This window comes from Watersipora subatra, chromosome 1 (genome assembly GCF_963576615.1).
Source record: "Watersipora subatra chromosome 1, tzWatSuba1.1, whole genome shotgun sequence".
NCBI classification, from domain to species: Eukaryota; Metazoa; Bryozoa; class Gymnolaemata; order Cheilostomatida; family Watersiporidae; genus Watersipora; species Watersipora subatra.
The window spans coordinates 26,566,751-26,589,124 of NC_088708.1; the positions used below are offsets into that span (position 1 = coordinate 26,566,751).

At 35.5% G+C, this 22,374-nt stretch overlaps 2 protein-coding genes across 4 annotated transcripts in view; both read right to left on the bottom strand.

Annotated features, from left to right (window-relative positions):
- Positions 1-22,374, bottom strand: part of LOC137406529 (syntaxin-7-like) — a 383,065-nt gene that overhangs the window by 206,586 nt on the left and 154,105 nt on the right. The gene's annotated exons all lie outside the window — the stretch shown is intronic.
- LOC137385560 (isocitrate dehydrogenase [NADP], mitochondrial-like) lies at positions 11,073-21,983 on the bottom strand. Its single transcript, XM_068072044.1, has 9 exons — positions 21,783-21,983; positions 20,190-20,281; positions 16,895-17,060; positions 15,089-15,277; positions 13,712-13,964; positions 12,325-12,476; positions 12,092-12,204; positions 11,596-11,786; positions 11,073-11,494 (listed from the first exon to the last, which is right to left on the bottom strand). Exons 1-9 carry the CDS (start codon positions 21,907-21,909, stop codon positions 11,413-11,415), a joined length of 1,365 nt encoding a protein of 454 aa, XP_067928145.1. The 5' UTR covers positions 21,910-21,983; the 3' UTR covers positions 11,073-11,412.

The window sequence follows — 22,374 nt, forward strand, 5'->3', positions numbered from 1 at the left end:
CAATGAATTGACAGGCGGAAGTGGTCACTGGACAACATAACTTTGTGTTTTTAAGTCATAATTTTTTGTAATCAAATAATCAGAGCCACTTTAGCTTTCGTTCTTATAGTGTGTATAGCAGTGGTATCAATCAGCATTAATGCTTGAGGCAGTAAAATTCCAGAATATTCCAAGAGTTATTTACCAACATCATTAGCGGATAAAAACAAATGAACACTACCCATAGTGCATCAAACACTAAATGCTATATAAAAACCAACTGTCTCGGTTTACTATCCTTTCTTGGATTAATTCTGAGTTTCTTCATCTCTTGCCAAGTGAGAGGAACTTGGTTTAGTTTTGGCTGCTTCATGTTCGCGAGTGTGCATAAAATTATATAGATGCATCTGAGTTTATCGTAATAGAACTGCCGCATCTTAGTACGTGTTATCCCTCTGTTGAAGCTAAAAATAATAGCAACAGCTTTATCATCAATCATTTTGTACATGATCATGTGCTGTTCAATGACTACTGGTATGGCATGATCATGTGCTGTTCAATGACTACTGGTATGGCATGGTCATGCGCTGTTCAATGACTACTGGTATAGCATGATCATGTGCTGTTCAATGGCTACTGGTATAGCATGGCCATGTGCTGTTCAATGGCTACTGGTATGGCATGGTCATGTGCTGTTCAATGGCTACAGGTATGGCATGATCATGTGCTGTTCAATGGCTACTGGTATAGCATGATCATGTGCTGTTCAATGGCTACTGGTATAGCATGATCATGTGCTGTTCAATGACTACTGGTATGGCATGATCATGTGCTGTTCAATGACTACTGGTATGGCATGGTCATGCGCTGTTCAATGACTACTGGTATAGCATGATCATGTGCTGTTCAATGGCTACTGGTATAGCATGATCGTGTGCTGTTCAATGGCTACTGGTATGGCATGATCACTAGCAAACAGCTACATTCACACGGAGTTGTCTCTCCAATATGCTGGTTACATACTGTTTGAATGATGTAAAGTAGATGTAAAGATGCTTAGCCTGAGGTCTATGATTGGCATGCAGTGTTAATTAGGTTTTAGATCTAAATACAAGAGTTTTTAGTAGTCATCCATGATGCAAAATGCTCACTCAGTGCTCATGATGACATCTTTCAGTGTGAGGGTGGCCCTGCGAGCCTCCTTCTTTGCTTTTGCCCTGAGTGTCGAAAGCAAACGATCATTCGCTGAGATGGCAGGAAGTACTTTCATCTCTGGCCACCCACTGTCTTGCTTGTGGGTGAGTTTTTCATAAGCGCGTCTTCTCTTCTGGTAATGTACATTATAAATCATTATATACATCATATAATTGTACATTGTAAACAGCTATAAATATATGTATCTGTACATATATGTGTACATTATAAACCACTATATACATGATATATGTGTACATCATTAACCAATATATACATCATATATGTGTACATTATAAATGTACATTATTAACCACTATTATATATATATATATATACATATATATAATATATAAAAAAAAAATATATATAGATATATAATTTTTTTATATATATAGTTTTTTAACACAGAACTATTAGTAGTGTAAATATAATAGTCAAAATTCTTATCTTCTTTTAAATTATTCTACATGTATATGCACTGCCTTTCTTAGTCAGAAGATTTCCACTAGATATATTAGTATATATATATATAATTATATATATAATTATATATATATATTTATATACTCATGCTACAGACAGTACTGTTTCGGCTATTGAAGCCTCATCAGTGCGGCTCAGAGCTTAGGCAAGAGACGCAAATCCCATTACCAATGAGAGTTGACTTACTGCCATGAAACAACTAGGTTGCCTCACAGACTTTAAGAAAGTCAATGTGCTTGCACCAGAGTGCTCAAATCACAAAAGTGATGAGCTTTGCACAAAGGCTAATAGTGCCGCACCTCTCACAGAGTGCTCAACCAAACCGAAGTGAGGGAGCATAATACTCATGCTACATATATATATATATATTTTTTTTTTGCAGAAAAGGAGTTGCAGAAAAGTGCGCTATTGGGAACAGCTAAGATCTTGAGGCGAGTGCTCCAACTCCCAGGTCTCTGGTAAGAGACCCGAGTCAGAGCAGAAACTACCACCCATACGGGTTAACTGGGGTGAGGAAACAATTTTTTATATATATATATATGTATATATATATATATATACATATATATATATGCATATATATATATATATATATATATATATATATATATGCATATATATATACATATATGCTCCCTTACTTCGGTTTGGTTGAGCACTCTGTGAGAGGTGCGGCACTATTAGCCTTTGTGCAAAGCTCATCACTTTTGTGATTTGAGCACTCTGGTGCCAGCACATTGACTTTCTTAAAGTCTGCGAGGCAACTTAGTTGTTTTGTGGCAGGAAGTCAACTCTCATTGGTAATGGGATTTGTGTCCCTTGCCTAAGCTCTGAGCTGCACTGATGAGGCTTCAATAGCCGAAACAGTACTGTCTGTAGCATGAGTATATATATATATATATATATATATATATATCAGGGATTACGTGTTTGTCACAATTTCCATTTCCATAACATTTCCATAATTCATTTCCATATTATTTCCATTTCCATAATTCATTTCCATATTTTTTTCCATTTCCATAACATTTCCATAATTCATTTCCATATGATTTCCATTTCCATAACATTTCCATAATTTATTTCCATATTATTTCCATTTCCATAACATTTCCATAATTTATTTCCATATTATTTCCATTTCCATAACATTTCCATAATTCCTTTCCATATTATTTCCATTTCCAAAACATTTCCATAATTCATTTCCATATTTTTTCCATTTCCATAACATTTCCATAATTCATTTCCATATTTTTTCCATTTCCATAACATTTCCATATTTCTAAAATAAAATTTCCATATCCATTTCCATAAAAATTATGGAAATATTTATGTTTATGGAAATGGAAAAGTAAACATTTCCATAATATGTTTAGCGATCCCTGGTGTGTACGTATGTGTGCGCGCTTGCGTGTCAAATGAGCGTGTGTGTGTGTGTGTGTGCAATCGTCAACTCTTCCCGAATATGTGATTAATTTATACATAATATGAATATGATATTTGCTTGCTAATATACTTTATTTAGGGTCCAGGCAACATCAAAACTGTATGCTACCATTGCCTATAACTAAGCCAGAGACGATTTGAGATGTTTTGAGAGTCTCTTTCAGACTCCCTTAATAGTTTCTGTAATACCACGGATGTTAGCTGGGTTTGTGTGTTACCATTGTCTATACATGTAGCCGAGCAAGAGACAATTTGAGTTAGTTTCTTCCAGACCCCTTTAATAGTTTCTGTAATACCACTGATGTTAGCTGTTTGTGTATTACCATTGTCTATTCATGTAGCCTAGTCTATACAATATAACTCCCCTCTGTTTATATCTTGGATTACGTGTATGTTACAATTTCCATAAATCAATTCTATATTATTTCCATTTCCATAAAATTTCCATAATTCATTTCCATAATTTCCATATTATTTCCATTTCCATACCCTTTCCATAATTTATTTCCATATTATTTCCATTTCCATAATATTTCCATAATTCATTTCCATATTATTTCCATTTCCATAATTCATTTCCATATTTTTTTCCATTTCCATAACATTTCCATAATTTATTTCCATATTATTTCCATTTCCATAACATTTCCATAATTCATTTCCATAGTTTTTTCCATTTCCATAACATTTCCATAATTTATTTCCATATTATTTCCATTTCCATAACATTTCCATAATTCATTTCCATATTTTTTCCATTTCCATAACATTTCCATAATTCATTTCCATATTATTTCCATTTCCATAACATTTCCATATTTCTAAAATAAAATTTCCATATCCATTTCCATAAAATTATGGAAATATTTATGTTTATGGAAATGGATATGGAAAAGTAAACATTTCCATAATATGTTTAGCGATCCCTGATATATATATATATATATATATATATATATATATACTGTATGTATATACTGTATGTATATACTGTATGTATATACTGTATGTATATATATTATATATGTGTACATTAATAACCACTGCATACATCATATAGATTAAAAGTATGACATTTTGTTAGTGAAGGCACTAGACCACAAGGTTGAGGTTGGTAGCATGAATGTGAGGGTGAAAAACATAATTTGTATGCTGCCTATGTTTCATGATTCCATTTTTCTTATGATAGAATTTTATCTTATATAAACTAAAGGAAATTACTGAAATTTTTAAAAACAACTAGAAAATCTTTTGCCATTGAATCAATTATTTAATCGTAATTGGCTCTACTATAAAATTAGTGATAATTAAGTGTAGATAATCGCCATAGATAAGTTGGCAACAGAGTATTCAATTTTAAAATAGCCTTGAACCACTTGTAAGGGTCCTGCGCGTGCACATACTACTAAGATATTCCAAATTTCATAGCTAAGTTAGGAAGGTCAAGGATATTATCAGAAGACTATTTAGATGGAGATGGTCAATAGATAGTCATCACTGCAACAGTTTCTTAATACAAAATCTATATACTATATAAATGTGACAGTCTGTCCAGATACATTATAGCAATAAAGTTTTAGTAACAAAAAATCCGTGTTGTAGAGGATTTTATCTCAGATCCTCCAGTTCTTGAGGCATCAAGCTCACCTATTGAACTATGTCATTTAACTGAGCATAGCCAACAATAGTGGTGAAAAAGTTCATTACATCGGTACGGTAACGTAACGGTATCGGTAACGCATCGGTACATCAATACACATAACGGTGTTGCGCCACATGTAACAATTACCAGCTGGCCACACTACTGAATGCCCGGCGTTGAACCAGTAATAAAAGTGGCTTATAAATGTAAACAGTTTCAGGTAATATAGTGTGAAGATAATGTTTATAAACTTTTTTTATTGCCCGTGCAACACAGGGTATTCAGCTAGTACAACAATATGAATCTTTTTTTCATTGCTACTGTTATTGCAATGACAAAGTCAGCACAGTTCTGTGCTATCTCTATCTACACCAAGTTGAGCCGAAATGAAAAATATTGGATAAGCTAGTCATTATTTGGTATCTTATCTTTCATGATCTGAACATAAATCGCTCGGAAAAAGACATTGACCATTCAGCCGGCTGCTGGCATATATTGGCTGCACCCATTTGTTGACTTTTTGTAAAATCTGCCGAATGGGCAGAAGCAAGTTCTAAATGAAAGTATGGTGTTGGCTACCTTGCAGGCGTGCACATGGTCAATGTATCGGCCTCCAGCCTGAATGTAGAGTAGCCTGTGTTCCGTCTCGTGCAACAGTTCATAAAGCTTCTTAGTGCCAGTGCTTAGAGCGCTGCTCGTCTCTCTCATAGATGTAACTCTGCTATCTTTCATCATTTCTGACTTCCAGTTTACATGCTTCTGAGATTTCTAGCAAAAGTTTAAACAGTTCTCACAGCCAAGAATTAAATAGGAACTGCCAATATGTCTCTGCAACTGCTTTATTTCAGCAAAGAAACAATCAGCAGGCTCTGCTTAGCAGATAAACATTATTTCTAATGCAAAACAGGAAAAAGATACCTGCTTTAAATGAGAAGAATGCGCAGACAAAAATATTGTGTGAATTTTATGAATATTTCAAGTAGCGGCCTAGCATGATATAATAAAATTTATCATTCTGACAAACACTGAACTATCAAAATATGTGACTGTTTATTTTCGGTCATAACAAACCTCTCAGATTGTCAGAATCCTAAAATAACTAACAGTGCTAACAACACACTAGCTTGTAGATCACCAATTGTTCAATACCATTCATAGAATGCTAACCCTAAAAAATAATGTTATGAAATTGTCGATTATGTAGCATTGAAAGAGGCTGCTCATCGAAAGGTGTTTATACAACATGATCTAGTGTTGCATACGAGAGAAACATGTATGTCTGTAACCAGACCAGACCAAAAGAAGGGGAAAGCAATAAATTACCAAGTTCTTCATATAATCTGAGACCGCACTCTTAGCTTCCTTGTCCAAAGCTGATACAGGAGCTCTCTTGTGACCCAACTTTTTTATATGCCGAAGTTCCTACATAGGTCCAATACAGCATTAGTAACTAGCAATACAGTATTAGTAACTAGCAATACAGCATTAGTAACTAGCAATACAGTATTAGTAACTAGCAATACAACATAGCTAACTATATAGCAATACAACATTAATAACTAGCAATACAGCATTAATAGCTAGCAATACAGCATTAATAACTAGCAATACAGCATTAATAACTAGCAACACAGCATTAATGATGTAGAAAGCAGAAATGATCCTGGATGCAGACTGTGCATGGGTGCAACATAAATCATCTAACTCATCAGTGCAATCAGCTCGCAGAAAAGAGTGACAATATGCTATCGCAGGTGTCGTGTATAAAAGTCTATGTAATGAGTATGGCCTCAAAAAACCACAACACTGATGGAAAGAATCGGAGAAAGTCAATAAGTGACAGTGCTCCTCTGACACTTCTACATTTGAACTGACAAACATGCTTGGCCAACCAACCAGATATAGTAGTGGCAGACAAGGGGAGCAAGAGGGCTACTTATAATAGTTATAGCAGTTACTAGTGACTACAATATAGCTAGCAAAGAAGAGGACAAAGTGGTGAAATATCTCTCACTCAGAGAGCAGATTGAAAAGTTCTGGCATGTGAGAGCAACAATTAGGTGCAATAATACCTGCACGTTAAATGTGGCTTGTCTAAATACTGGCAACAATCAACACAAGTGAGTAGTAAAAAGGTGTACTATTGGGAATGGCTAAGATCTTGAGGCGACTGCTTCAACTCCCAGGTACCTGGTAGGAAACTTGATGTTGAGTAGCCACTCCCAACCACACGAGTTAACAAATGAGGAAACAATTTATATATATATATACTAGCGGAATGCCAGCGTTGCATGGGTATTAAAAACAGCTTATAAACAGTGGCAGGTAATGTAGTTGCCTGCCACTTGCCATTAGCTTGGCACATTGCCAATGGCTAATTTGAGTAAGCTAGTGTTGCCAAATTTTCTAATAACAGCCGCGAGAGCAAACTTTAGTGCCGGTGTGCCGTAATGTAATGCTATGTGTATTTTCACCCACATAGCGACATAGATCGCCCAATAAATCCATCAATCTAGCCTAATTGGTAGGATATTGGCCTGGCAAAAGGAGGGTTCAGAAATCAAATCCAGCACGAAACGGATATTTCTTTCCTAAATTTTAACAGCTATAGCTGGACAAACCGAATCACACACAAACTTTGAGATATATATATAGATGTATATATATCATTTCACATTAAATTAGAAAACAGACCTCAAAACTCCAATAAGTTCTCAAAACTCCAATAAGTTGGGTATAGTAAAACTGAGTGATATTTTTGACTAAAATTTCTCATGAAACAGCATTGTAGTTGCAACGAGAAATTTTAGTCATAAAAATCGTGTATTTTTAAATGACCAGATAAAGCTCACTTTTACAAATGTTTATACTATGATTAGCACTGGTAGGCAGCTACTTAGGCATGAATGAAATGTGTAAGTATGGTGTAGCAGCAACTAATGCTACCACTAATCTTCGATGAGCAATTTTATGATCACCTGTTTAGTGAGTCCGGGAGAAAAGGTTTTGATGAGAATTGTCTTTCCATCCAACTCCGTGTCAAAGCTATATCGAGAACCAATCTCTTCATATTTCTTATAATATACTGTGTTAGCACCTCTCCGCAGGTTCTTTTTTTTCCACTCAAAATTTTCCTTTCTTATTGTATTCTAGAATTCAGCCCAAATAGTTGTCTTATATGCACAAATCACGAAGAATACAGAGATAACAGGCATGATTTCTCACATGATGAACCGCTATGGCAGCAGTGACTATTATTTGTGTTTATGGTGAGGAGTGGTAAGTGAGGAGATGTGGATGTTCATCCTTCATACAGCCTCTTCTATATGCTATCTATTCTATGTAGTTCAGTGTCAACCGTTTGGTAGATATGAACATTATTATCATCGGTTAATACCGCTCATAGTGAATTAGACTATGGGACAAAAAGAATAGTAAATTAAAATTATGCATAATGGAATAAAAATCACTTTTTGCACAACGCTGTTCTATAATATGGATTGGCAAGGTGTCGGTGTTGATATAAGGTGAAGTGGATTTTCTGGAAAAGTAGGAATGTAATGGATAGTCAGGCAGATTGGAAATTAGTGTAAGCAATAGCAGAATTCTCTACTAACACTGAACATTTGACTAATGGTCACCCTTTATTAGTAAAATTTCTAGCATGTAGCCGATAGATATGAACTGTATTATCACTGGTCAATGTCATTTAAAGTAAATTAAACCATGAGACAAAAACAAAAAATAGTAAAATGAATATATGGGATATATAATTATATATTATAATTACAAATTATATATGTAAATATATGTGATACTTACACACATGTAGTTTGCTATATAAGTAAGTATACGATTATTAACAGTCAAGAAAAGGCAGCAGAATTAGGAGCTACCTCGGAAGGGGAAGCTGTAACGTATAGTAAATCATGGCCAGCTCTAGGAAAAAGAGTTCTTCTAAGGATGTGATTGCTCGCATGAGGACCTTGACTCGGTGATTTGTAATGCTTCTTCAAGTATTCCAATGTCTCTGATAGCGGCCCAGACATTCTAGTGCTCTACAAGGAAGACTAAGGTGTACACTTATTGTCACTATAGTTAAATAACGAATACATATTACTTAAAGGAATGAGATATAATGAAAGGCTTACCTTTGGCTTCTTGTGTAGCCAAGCAAGGAATTCTGGTCCAACTTTATCCAACTCGTCGCTGCCAGATTTTCGACTCTTGCTAGTTGAAAATTTGGAAATCTCATTAACGATACTTTTCTTCTTGGAATGCTCCGATGTACCCAGTGTCTTGTCCATAATAACTAAATAGTGTTATACCAGGGATCAAAGCATTACGTTTGGTTAACAATAGACACTCGTTTCTAAATAAAACAAAAGTCCCATTATCTTTTCATTCGCTACGATTACATTCTGTGACTAAATGATAAGACACACAGGCAGTCATATATGCTCATAACAAAACTTGTGCAACACAAAATATTAAACAAAGTTTTAGGAATCATTAAAGACTAACATACACGCCTAAGTGAAATGTGTTTTTGGGAGCAGCAAGATATGATTAGACACCGCAAGTAAATATCATACAAAGCGATGATGTTCTCTGGAACAGCCCTACTATTATAGAGATTGTTGGCATCTAGAGTGAATCATCAAAAGCTTTTAAAATTTTTGGCAAACACATGGAGATTATTATCTCAGTGGTTATAATTATCAACACATACACAAGCATAACCTTGAATTTGTCCATAAAATACAAGAAATAGTATGATTGATTGAATTTCTTCTAGTACAAAGTTTCGGATTAATAAATCGTTGAGTTTTACGAATCATTGGCCCATCTACTGACCTTTTAATGCCCAGCTTAATTCAGAAGCACCTCCGCCACAACATACTCGAGGTCATGTTTATACCGCGGCAGAGAGTAACAAACTGAAACAAAGATAGAGTAAGGAACTTAGAGGGTAATGAGCTGAGACAGAGGTTAACAAAGGTAGTAGGGGCTGTTATTACCATAAACACCAATAAGGAGAGGCAATTTGCCAGTTTCAACAAGGTAGATAAAGCAAAGGAACATAACTGAAATACGGTGAATGTTTTCTGGCAATTGCAAGCTGTGACACGGCTATATTTAAAATACTGTTTAGAGAGAACTAAAAACACGTGATCTGAGCTGACCAAATACTTAAGCTGTGAAATCTATATGGTTGAATACGGTGAATGGTTAGTTATAAGTTAGGAACAGCAGATTTTCGCCACATGAAACCAAAAGGATCCAGATGGTACAGAAGACTAGGGGTGACTAAATGATAACATTTTTAAATGGTTGTTGAGGCTATAAACTGGCAAAAGAAAACCATGGGCTCGAGGAGGAAGACCGGATGACACTGAATATATAGTTAATAGGAAATAAGTTGTAATGACTAACATTTTTGGTGAGTTGTCAGGCTAAGAATTTATTTTCAGATTTTCAGTGTCAGGATATAAAAATTCTTTTGGATGCATGCACAGACACCTTTGGAGTAGAGTTTTGGAAGTGTAAAGAGGAACTGTGGAAGAGAGTACGCGATGGGTTTGAGAGAAAGTGGATGTGCTTTGAATCAAGTGGTAAAGTACGAACTGCTAGGTCTGTGTAACAGATTTTAGATTCCGAGTTTTATTAGGATAATTGTCAGCGATGTTACTAAAGTTACTACTAAAATACTAAGGTGTTTAAGGTGAAAGTAGAGCACAGATCATCACAGACGAACACTGCATCAGCAGTCATGTTAGGGAATAGCAGCTAGTGCTGATGGCTTTAGGGGCGACCAATTATGAGTAGTAAACTTAATGACCATTGTATCAGGTTAGTCTTTGCTGTGGAGGCTGGTTATATAGAACTGGCCTGAAATAGACAAGCCATCGGCTACCCAATAGAATACAAGTAGAGACCTGTGTATAACCAGTAGCTTTATACCAGTTTTATAATCATGATTACATTGTCTACCTGATTTGACTTAGCACAGAAAGGTTTCATCCTGGAGTGGACATTCCTATTGGACTGAATCAACCTAGTAAGTTTAGAGCGACAGCATTTTCCTGCATCTGCTATGTATAACAGGTACTAATAAAGCAACTACTGCAGTGTAGGTACTACCTGAACAACAAATAGTCGATAATCAGTACTCCAGTTTTCAACCGAACCTTGCGCACAAATTATATGGAGTGAGTCGAGTAAAAATGCTTATAGATGCATGTTTGTTAGTCTTTGAATGTCAGAATTCTATTGATCAGGGCCAAGTCACAACCTAAGACAGTAAAAGGACATTTTAATATAAACTAAATCTCTAACTGTATTTGACCTTTTGACATCTGATGCAATGCAAAAAGCAAAATCAAAATACAAGTTCTTTGGTGTCAAATGTACAAAAAAGATCACAGTATTCAATATAATTATCATTCCATAGAATTTCATATAGAACAGATCTTGGCGTAGCCGGAAAGCAGAGTTGAGCACTAAGCAGATACAGTCAACATGCAGCCATGCTGTTTGCCATCTACAACTGCATGTTGTTTGCAAACAACCATCCGATTCAAACAGAGGACAAAGACTACCAGTGCGATGTGTCCTCTACACGGTTTATAAAAATAAGAACCTAGCTATATCAATCAGATTTAAATCTTGAGCTCTTTCTTCAACTGCTCCTCGACAGCGGCTAGAAAGTCCATGGTGTTAAGGTAGTGTTCCGGAGTTACGCTGTAACAAATATAGCAATAACAAATAAGCAAACCAGGATGCTCCAAAATATTTAACACAGCATTAGACCACATGAAATGTTTTAGCAATACATGACTCACTTCTTCAGTCCATAAATGCATCCAGCCAAATCTTTGGTCATCTTGCCGCTGTCAACGGTGTCAATACAGGCCTTCTCAAGTGCCTGACACCAGTCTACCAAATCCTGATTGCCATCGAGCTTACCCCTGTGCTCTAGGCCTCTTGTCCAAGCAAAAATGCTAGCAATGGGATTAGTGCTTGTAGGGTTCCCCTAAAACATAGCAAACATGCCTCAAACATCACCATCTTGCAAACTAACCTGAACAGCATTGCAACACCAGTAATAAGCCAAGCAGCAGAGTACTTACAGCCACAAGAATGCAGTAGTGACAGTTGTTTAAAATATGTTGTGTGACAATAGACTACATGTTAAACATTTACCAGCTAGAAAAAGAAAACTCCCGCTTCACTATCAAACTACGCATCTTGCACATGCTGAACATCTCATATTTCACAAGAAGATAACTCCATAATACGAGTTGCAATGAGATAACAATATGAGCATGTTTAGCCTACCTTCTGGTGCTCCCGGTAATGCCTGGTGACAGTTCCATGTGCAGCTTCAGCCTCAATGGTTTTGCCATCAGGGCACATGAGCACACTTGTCATTAGCCCTAAGGAGCCATACCCTGTCATACACAAAACGCTTTTTAATAATACATTGACAATGCTATTGAACTATGGAACACAATAACTATGTAATACTTATGTCATATCTAATCCAAACTCCTCTGTTAAGAGTGACTGACCTTGGGCAACAACATCCGACTGCACGTCTCCGTCATAGTTCTTGCAGGCCCAGACAAATCCACCATCCGACTTGAGCGCTTGAGCGACCATGTCATCAATCAGTCTGTGCTCATACCATATGCCCTTCTCATCATATGCCTTCTTGTACTTGCTGAAAGCATATACCTATGGAGGTTGACTCTTGTGCATGCGTATAGAAGACTGACTTTCAATATTAAAAGTGCCAGATATGAAAATACTACTTTATTTATGAAGTGTTTACTTCATGTAACCATTCCAAAAAGTTTAGTGTTGTATGAGAAAAGACTTCTGTGGACAATATTCAGTTTTAAAGATGAGAACATTTTTGTTTTTAAAAATATTGATGCAATAAACTGCCCTCACACCCAAATATTATGTTGCACATGTGTTACTATTTTGAGATCATTTTAATATGAAAATAATTCTAAAGGGTAAAAAGACGTGATGGTTTTTGCATTTGAAAAGCAATAAGCTATACACAATAAGTCAATTTAACAGTGAACCTGAATCGTGGTTACACCAAATCATGTTTAAATTGTAACAATTTTAAAACACGGACCCAATTCTACCTGACATGCATATACAGTCAATCCATTACGTATGAATTTAATATGTTCTGGTGTCTGCTTTATATGTTAAAACTGTTGTACATCGGATCAATTATTTCTGTAAAAATACTCTGTAATACATTTACCGGTAATTGGTTCGGCAGCACAAAAACCTGAAATAATTCATTAACAAGTTCTGCAGGTAATTACACATGGCAATAAAACCTACGTATTATAGTGAAACGTAAAAAATATATTAATATACTAACTAACAAAAAACTTCGTTACTGTTACGTTACTTTAAAGGCATGCGAAGGAATGAGTAGGCTTCACAATGACAACGGTTTGCAGGTAGAAACAGTGATAGGCTAGGCGAGGCTTATACTACCGGTAATTTGGCCTATTTTTGTACTATAATACTTTTTATGTTCACTTATCTTTAACTTCAGCCTCCTAAATTCCACATATGAAACTGTAGGGCTTAAAAGAACTTTAAACGTTGTACACAGGAAACCTCTCCAGGTATAAATCAAATATTTCCGCAAATTTTACATTGTACGTTAAAAGTGTGTAAGTTAAGGCGTATTGTACGTAGAGATTTGATTGTGTATAGTGACAAGCTGAGACGCAAAATAATAATAATTTCATTAATAATTTTCATAAAAAATCTAAACATTCAAGCATTCTAATCCTGAGTCACCGGTTGCCATATAATTTTATGATAGGTGAATATATAAATTTCAGATGAGTTCAAGCAATCGTGGGCTGGGGCAATCTTCTTACAGTGTGAGAAACATAAATGAACTAAAATTATTACGTTTCATAAATCTCCTGGAAGATATCCTTAAATCGGCCGTCATATCTCTTCAGGATAGTATTCTTGGTGCTGAGGTAAAGTGGCCAGCCCTTGTTGAGGGCATACTGCATGCAGCTTTCTCCAAAGCCTCTGATAGACTCATCGGTGTTGTACATACACATGCTGACACCGCCACCCTCAGTGAACTCAAACACTGGGATTCGCTGTTCCTTCTCCCCCTTGGGAGTGTAGACAAGCTCTATGCTGCCATTTCCTGCAATATGTGAATACAAACTTAGCCGACTGAGTGAAATAGGCTCCCCTTTCGAACTACTACAGATTCAATTTATGATGACAACTGAGAATGACCCGTAACTTGGTGAGATCCACCAGGGTGCTGCCTGTATACTCAATATCACACAGCCAAGCACCGTTGTATCACAAACACAATACTTCGCAGATGAATAAGACTTGAATTACAGATGCTATAGGTTGCGAAAGCCATTATGCAGTATTCTAACATACTAGCAATAGTATGTTAGAATACTACTAATTTGCAAATAGTAAATACGGGTATCTTTACAATGAGAGCGATAGACCACTGTCCAGCATAAAAATGTCCTTCGCAAACAATTGTCATGCAACAGACCAAGTAGCCTAAATCAAACGAAGCAAAATCTCCAGATACTTCATTCTAGAGCTAAACATCATAAAGTTATCATAAAGTTATCATAAAGTTATCATAGAGTTATCATAATCTATATTACACAGCCTCGTCATTGTTCTTAGTGAATTAGTCTTAAAAATATGATCAAAAATCATTCTTGTAGCAAATGCCGAAATGTCCAGAATCAAAAAAAATATACTCCCTCAGATCGTTCATGAAAGTTGCAGCAAACAGTTTGCTGTAGTTGGTTTAGCTACGTATGGTCTGTCGGGAAGCCAATTGTTTGAAATGAACATCTACGTATCATGTCTAATATGATAGAATTTGTCTTGTGATTCATATTCTTACTAGGATTACACTGATATCACTATTTGGATGAAATGTCACACTTTATAATTGATGTGAGTGTTTAAAAGATTGTAAAACATAAGTTAGTGAAACGTGGAGCAATACAAACAAAATAGTCACAGATAGTAGTATAATGCTGTGGAAGGACATGCGATAATAGAATTTTCCAACTGTTTATGATTTCATGTACCAACACCCACCAAGTAAAGCTCTAGATAAGATTAACAGTTTAAAAATAATATTATATGTAGTGTATGGCATTGAAATTTATACCTTCTAAAATTTTTCATAATCTAACATTTATAAACTTGAGTTTTTATTAACTTCTGGATAGAACAGATGCAAAACCGCAAACCAATCAGTTAACAGAACAATTGGCGCACCTGGAACAACCATGTCTGTAGCACGGTACTGGTCACCAAATGCATGACGGCCAATGGAGATGGGTCTTGTCCAGCCAGGCACTAATCTAGGGATCTTCTGGCAAATAATAGGCTCCCTGAACACAGTTCCACCAAGGATGTTACGGATTGTGCCGTTGGGTGATTTCCACATTTCCTTAAGCTTAAATTCTGAAAAATATTTCAAATTATAAAATTTACATCAAAAAGTAACATCATTTGGGCCTTATTAGCAGCAGGATGCACGGATTGATTCTACGTAAAAAAGTACTACTTTATTTCACCTTCAAGTTGTAAAGGCATTAACACGACTCATTGAATTAGAAATAATGCTAAGCAACTAGCGTTACACTTCTTTGAGGCAAAGTTACGTTAAAGAATTGGATCAATGCAGTATGGAAATGAGTCAGTTGATGTATGAATAAGTTTTACAATGTCAAAGAGCTGTGTTGATAAAAGGCACTTTTATAGTATTCTGTATATAACAGCGCATGAAATATAACTCTCACCATTGCATGTCTGCTTTGTTGACTTGGCGTGCTTTTGAATTCCCTACGCACACCCCAGAGGGGTAGGTAGGTGTGACTAAACACTTACAAAAATATTTCATGGGATGCGGTATACGATAAGCTTTCATTTAATCATTTTTAACCTAGAGGTAGCCATAAATTTGGAGTTATTTTCTGCATGCTGTTACTAGCAATATGATCAACAAGGTGATCACTCTATCAAAGACCCATGAGCAAATCAATTAAAACATTATTTTAGCATCCACCAAACGCATTGGTTATCACAGCCTAAAAACAAAGAATAGTTTTTATAAAGATCGCAGGCCATAGCATTTAGTTATGCATCACCATACATGCGCTCATCCACTGTCAACCAATCTACTCAGTTATCGCACACACCAAAGAACTACCGTATTTCTTATCAAATGGATAAGGGTACTGGATTGAAACCTGAATGCCTCGCCTGTACCCGATTGCATGCCCCTATGTGCAGGGAATCAAAAAGGCATCTAAACATCACATCATGGAAAGCCAGTGCGCAAAAAGGTTTCCTGTGCCACAAATCATGCTCAACAATTTATTGCACGCCGACAACAACCTAGAAAGCTTTTGTCGTTATTAAACAAAATTTAATGGTTCATTGTAGTAAAACTGTGAATAAAAAAAGTTTAGAAACCGAAACTGTCTGCATTTCACCTGAAAACAAACAGCACATGAAAGGTTCTCGGTATATCGATGGGGAGAGTACGATCAGTATGTAAAGTATGTAAGAGGTTATGTCTGGAGTAACGGCATCATTATTTACTGTTTTTTCCCAAAAGTGGTTCTAGTATAACAGCTACTCAACTAAAAGAAATGTAGTTGAACAACAAAACAATGTACAGATACAGAATGAAGCATCTTTTTTAAAAATCAGGTTTTGTGGACTTTTTTATGAAAGACTTTTATCAAAAATCGATTAAATGCTTCTTTAGTCAATTATACATATTACCGGTTAGCATTAGGTCAAGATTATAACAAATGCTCATTTATAAATACAATAAAATATAATATCTGCTAAAAACAAAGCAAATCAAGACACCTCACTGATCATCCTACATAGCTTACCTTGATTTTGGAGTCGTGTTGTTGCTGACAGTGCAGGTTTGACGTTTTTGAACGAAAAAGATTTACAAACCATTGGAAATTCAGACAAATAAGAAATAATTCTAGGCATAATAGAGCAACACGTAACAAATTAAAAAACACCAAGAAAATATAAGCCTGCAAAACTGCTTACCCTCAACTCTCTCCTCATCAGGGGTAATAGTGGCGCATTTAATCCCTACATTGTACTTCTTTATGGCAAGGGCAGAATCAATTGTGACTTGGTCATTTGTTTGGTCTCGGTAGGGCAGTCCCAGGTCATAGTACTTGCAGTCAACATCCACATAGGGAAATACTAGCTGTAAGCATAAATATTGAGCTGCCAACCCAAATGCACATATAAATTTCATAGGCTAATGGCGGGTCAACAGGAATAATACAGGTGTGAAAACATGTGTTACCAAAATTAGTGTGTATTCACCCGACAGTAGCCAGCTTGTGGTAAAATCTTAACACTTCGCATTCCATGGCATATTAGGGCGCTGTTGGGTGATTACCTTTGTGGTCTGACAGGATATATATAATGGCAAAACGTTAAAAAAATTCGAAAAAAGAAAAACATTTGCTACCTATTCCAGAATTTCTTTACTGTTACATTGTCAAATGGCTTTTTTAACTCGACAATTGTTAAGAATGAATGATAAAGCACTCTTTGCTTCTCTTTGCTATATGCAAATTTCCACACTTGGCTATCAAATTGGTTTTAATATCAAGCCAAGTTTGACAGTAGAAAATATTTTTAGTGTTTATTAGATAACATATATTTATACACTAAAAGAGAATCTTAAATTCAGTTTCGTGAGCAGCAGTTTAATGCATTAATTGATCATTCATTGCTAACAGAAATTTCTAGACTTTGCTCTATAAGAATTGAAATTGATTACAAATTTTTTTGTTTCATGCCAAATTAGAAATAAATTTATAATGAAAGTTTTTTAAGTATTAAAAATATACACTTTTTTATCATATGAATAATTTGGTGATAATTTATTCAATTTTCATGCCAACTTCTGGTCCTCTGGGCTATGCTCACATTTCTATACGTTGTTCTCAAATGATTGAAGGTTCCAGAGTTTGACAGTTAAAATTAATTGAAGTATTTATTTCGTAAACTAAAACAGGAATATTTAATTTATAATTAGTCCTCAATTTTATTGGTTCATTGAGCTTCAAAACTCGGCCATTAAACTACTTAAAATCTCAACATATTGTAATGAATTTGGCAATGAATTTAGTTAGTGTTGATCAGGCAGTGAAAAAAATGCATACAAAATCTTTAGTCATTGAGTAGACTTACATTGATATTGAATTTTTCAGCCCAACTTTATATCAAATAAATCTTCTTTTCTCCAAAACATGAACCTTTAACATACATGCTTTTTCCAGGAAATGGGTTATATAATGGTTCAACTTGTTGGAGAGTAAATTCATGTAATTTTTACATAAATCTCGTAAGCATCAATTATTGAAGTGAAAATGAAGTCGTTTTCAGGTTAAAGAATAACAAAATCAAAACCCTAATAATCAAAGAAAGAGTTTATTGATTATTGCCACCAATTGATAATCACAAGTCTGTATTTATTGCTGTTCCCAGAACACCCCATATGGAATATATTAATATATACAATCTCACCTCTAACCACTGACTCATCTTAAGATTCCAATAAATAACAATGAGAGAGCACACGCACACACACGCACAGACACACATGCACACACACACGCACAGACACACATGCACACACACCAACCATGTTCATTTGGTTGCTCAATTATGCTGTGTTATACTAATAGAAATAAAAATAAGTATTTCATAAATGGTTAGATATGCATCTACCTTTACAGTTCATAATTTTAGCAAAATTCACTGCCTTGTAAAAAGAAAATTGATGAATTCTGGAAATTACCCATTTCATGCAAACATAGCTCAACTCTTGTAGGGTAACCGGAAATTGAAATAACATCAAAATATATAAATGCTGAGGGATCTGCTACAGCACTATGCGTCACATCACACACTTATAATGCCATGTAACAGGGCTGTTATTATCTAGCAACATCCAGTTAAGTCAACACCCTCCTAATGTGCATCTTTTCAGACTTCATGAAAATTGATTGTTCAAAGAGTACCAAATCGAGATCTCAAAAGTGTATATAGGCCTAATTATTTTCAATCACATACAGTAGACCCTCGCTATACAATTTTAATTCGTTCTGGTGTTGGTATCGTATGGTGAAAATGTCATAAAGAGGGGTATAGAAACCCATAGTAATTACCTAATGGTAAAAATAGGTAAAACCTCCTGGTAAAAACTATCAAAATTTTATTTACGTACTGCACATATTAAAAATTAGTAACAAAATGATATGTTAGCCTCAGTAACTATAGTTACCTACTTTAGTGTATTTAGTGTAGTTAGTGGTTATGATCTGCAATGACATGTAACATTACAATGCACTATGTGCAGTGCGTACCGTACGAAGTTCTTACCTTCGAGACAGACGTATAACATAAACATTGAATTTAACTTGAATGAATTTAGCTTTCTAAACACACACTTAAAACTAAGTTTTACCATGTATTTTACTCAACTTTGTCATCGGCTAAAATGTTATCCCCTGTTTCCGGTTTCGCTTTCACTGAACTGAGCAATCGAGAGCATCCTATCTCTTTAATGCATTGTGGGGGGAATTTTGGCGAATAGCATATCGGCGTCTCCATTATTCCGACATATTCAGCACAGCGACTATCGAATTTTAAATTCTGAGAGAAAATTTTGTTGATATATGGTGGAAAAGATGTATTGCGAGGGCGAAAAAATATTGTGTTCCACATCGTAAGGCGAAAAAATCGTATAACAGGGTCATTGTAACGCGAGGGCCGCTGTACTAGAAATTTATTACTCACTATAAAAGCCAAATTGAACACAATTGCTTTCTTCCAATCTCAAGATAATCAGCATGAGACTGATTCATGTGTAAAAGCATTGCTATCCTATTATCAGCCCAATAAGCTTTATTTAATGACAAACCAACCCTCACATGGCTAATTATCGTCACTACTCTACGGCTGCACGTCAGGTTTGCTGTCAAGACCAAATGAACAATAGGCCTGCTATTGCTTATAGCAGCTTAGAGCTCCTACTAGTTCATGGCAGCTGATAAGTTTCATCTAAAGGACCCGGTAAACTTGTGGTAAAATCAACCACTCTGACCGGTCCTGGGTGTTCACTAGTGAAATTGTGGTTGGGTGTAACTTGAATGAACTGCCGGCAAAGAACAGGGCATACAGGATAATTAATTAGCTGATTTCAGATAGTCACTTCCATGAGTGCTGTTAACAATCATACATTGTAACTCTCTACCATGCTTATCAAAAGCTTTAAAAGACAGGATTATTGAGCTGCAGCCAACCAACAACAACAAACCTTTTCCTTTATGGCCTCCCAGATAATACGAGTCATCTCGTCTCCATCAAGCTCTGCCACTGGGTTGGCAACTTTGATTCGCTTTCCGGAGTCTAAAAAACAAATTTATAGTTTGTACATGAAAACCAAATAAGTGTAGCAATGTTCATAGCATCTTTAGATTAGTGCAACTATTTGTTAATCTTTCTGACGAGACGCCGAGCTAAGGCAGGAAGCAATACACTAGCTATTTCTTGAGTCAACAAATAGTTGATGTATCTTACAAGTAGGTTAACTCTCACCCTTTCATCTGCAATTGACATTCGGTGGTAATACAGTTATGGTATCAGTACAGTTTATAAATTGAAGACTTTAATATACTTAAAAGAAATAGCGCTGCATATATCACCACCATTTCCACACAACAATGGAATTAAATAATGTGTATGCGAGAAAGTGAACGAAGTATACATCCATTTACCTTTGTTTCATAATGATCTCAAAGTGTACCAACTCGCACATACACTGCGGAGCAACAAATTGGAAATTTTAGGCACGCGTTAATAATAACAAACTTATCGTTATTATAAAGATAAGGTGTGGAGAGTCGATAGGACTTTGCTTGCTTTTTATTACATTAATGTAGCTATGATATCTCTAAAGCTGCCAAACTTTTTTTAATGATGATTGAAACTGAAAATAATGGATAAACTAAACTGCAATGGAATGCACCACTTGTTTTTATATCAAACGGCTCACTACCCTGAAAGGCAAGGTCTTGGGAGGACTGTAGACAAAATATTTTGTACGTGGTGCATGCGATCTGACTCGCCTCTAACTTTATGCTCAGCTCTTAGGCTAACAGCCACTTTTGAAATGTATTTTACTTTTACCTGCCATAAGAAATGGACAAATGGAATATAAAACCTAAAGGTAGTTGAAAGAATACGGGCTGTTAATCTATGTGATGTTTTACATATACAACAGAGGTGGTAAATTAGTTCAGAAATCTGTTTCATCGGAAAGCTTATCAACAATTTCAATTATGCCAAGTTGCTAATGGGGAGGCATTATTCAAACTAGCCTCATCGCCAACACACAGAACATTTTGTAAGAAACTAAGAGCTGCTGTTGCAAGTTGATTGAAATATGTGACGAAATAAATTAAACTAAATTTACATAATATTTGTGTAAGATAGCAAATAGGCAGTTCTTGGAGCTATGTTCACAGCCTGAAGACACACCATGGAGCTTGAGTATTCAAAAGCTTCATTGGTTTGCCAGGCATTTTTAAGGAAGACAATTTTCTTCAAGTTGTACAACACTATCTGAATATTCTAACACTATTAGAAATACCAGAGCTTTACCACACCCTTTCAAAATATATTCATAAGGTGTAAGTTAAGTCAATGATTTGAATTAGGGAATTTTACCGGTTATAAATCAAACTAAAGCATTGGTTTACCGATTCTAAAATAATTCAAGAACTACATTCTAACCAAAACACAAATTACATGGTAATATTGAACAATACTTAAGCAACGAGAAAACAAGCCATATCACTCACTAGCCCTTTTAATTCATGTTGCTAGTACCAAACGTATGAAAGCTTACAGTTACGTGAGGGTTGAGCTGTTTGCCAGGTTTGTGCAGTTCCAACGGCAGGAATGCAAACTTTGTTCAACACCGAAGAAGAGCGAGACATGAGAGAAGCACCTTTCATCATCATAGAAGTGGCCATTTCGACTTCTTTTTATATAGAACTATAAGAATATCTAAGCTGTAAAATTCTACTACACACGTCTACCTCCTGAAGAGCGTCACTACACCGGCCTAACGGTCAAGGTGTTTTTTAGTAGAGGTTTAAAAGTAGTAAGTAAGATGAATCAATCAATAAAACTTGGTTTTTTATTTAATAAATTGACATTTAAATTATTTATATAACATATACACGTTCAAAGTTAAATACACAAAAAATATTGTAATAATACAGCTGACAACACATTTAGTTATAAAAGAATTACTATACCTACCCCTATTTATTCGTCTCGGCCCAAAGAACTAACTACAAAGACCACGTCTGGGACGATTCGGCGCTATTAGATAGTTTAGGATTTTGTATTTAATACGGCACGCTCCCCATAATCTCCTTAATCTGATGATACAACATAAATCAGGAACGCTGCTAATTTTCTGTTGCCGGTCT

What these genes read in the sequence shown, in the direction of transcription:
- LOC137385560 (XM_068072044.1), bottom strand. Translation starts at nt 21,909, where the DNA reads ATGGCCACTTCTATGATGATGAAAGGTGCTTCTCTCATGTCTCGCTCT. An exon ending in TGATGAGGAGAGAGTTGAGG is followed by an intron (nt 15,278 to 16,894) that starts GTAAGCAGTTTT and finishes AATATTTTTCAG; the next exon opens with AATTTAAGCTTAAGGAAATG. An exon ending in TGCATTTATGGACTGAAGAA is followed by an intron (nt 11,495 to 11,595) that starts GTGAGTCATGTA and finishes TATTTGTTACAG; the next exon opens with CGTAACTCCGGAACACTACC.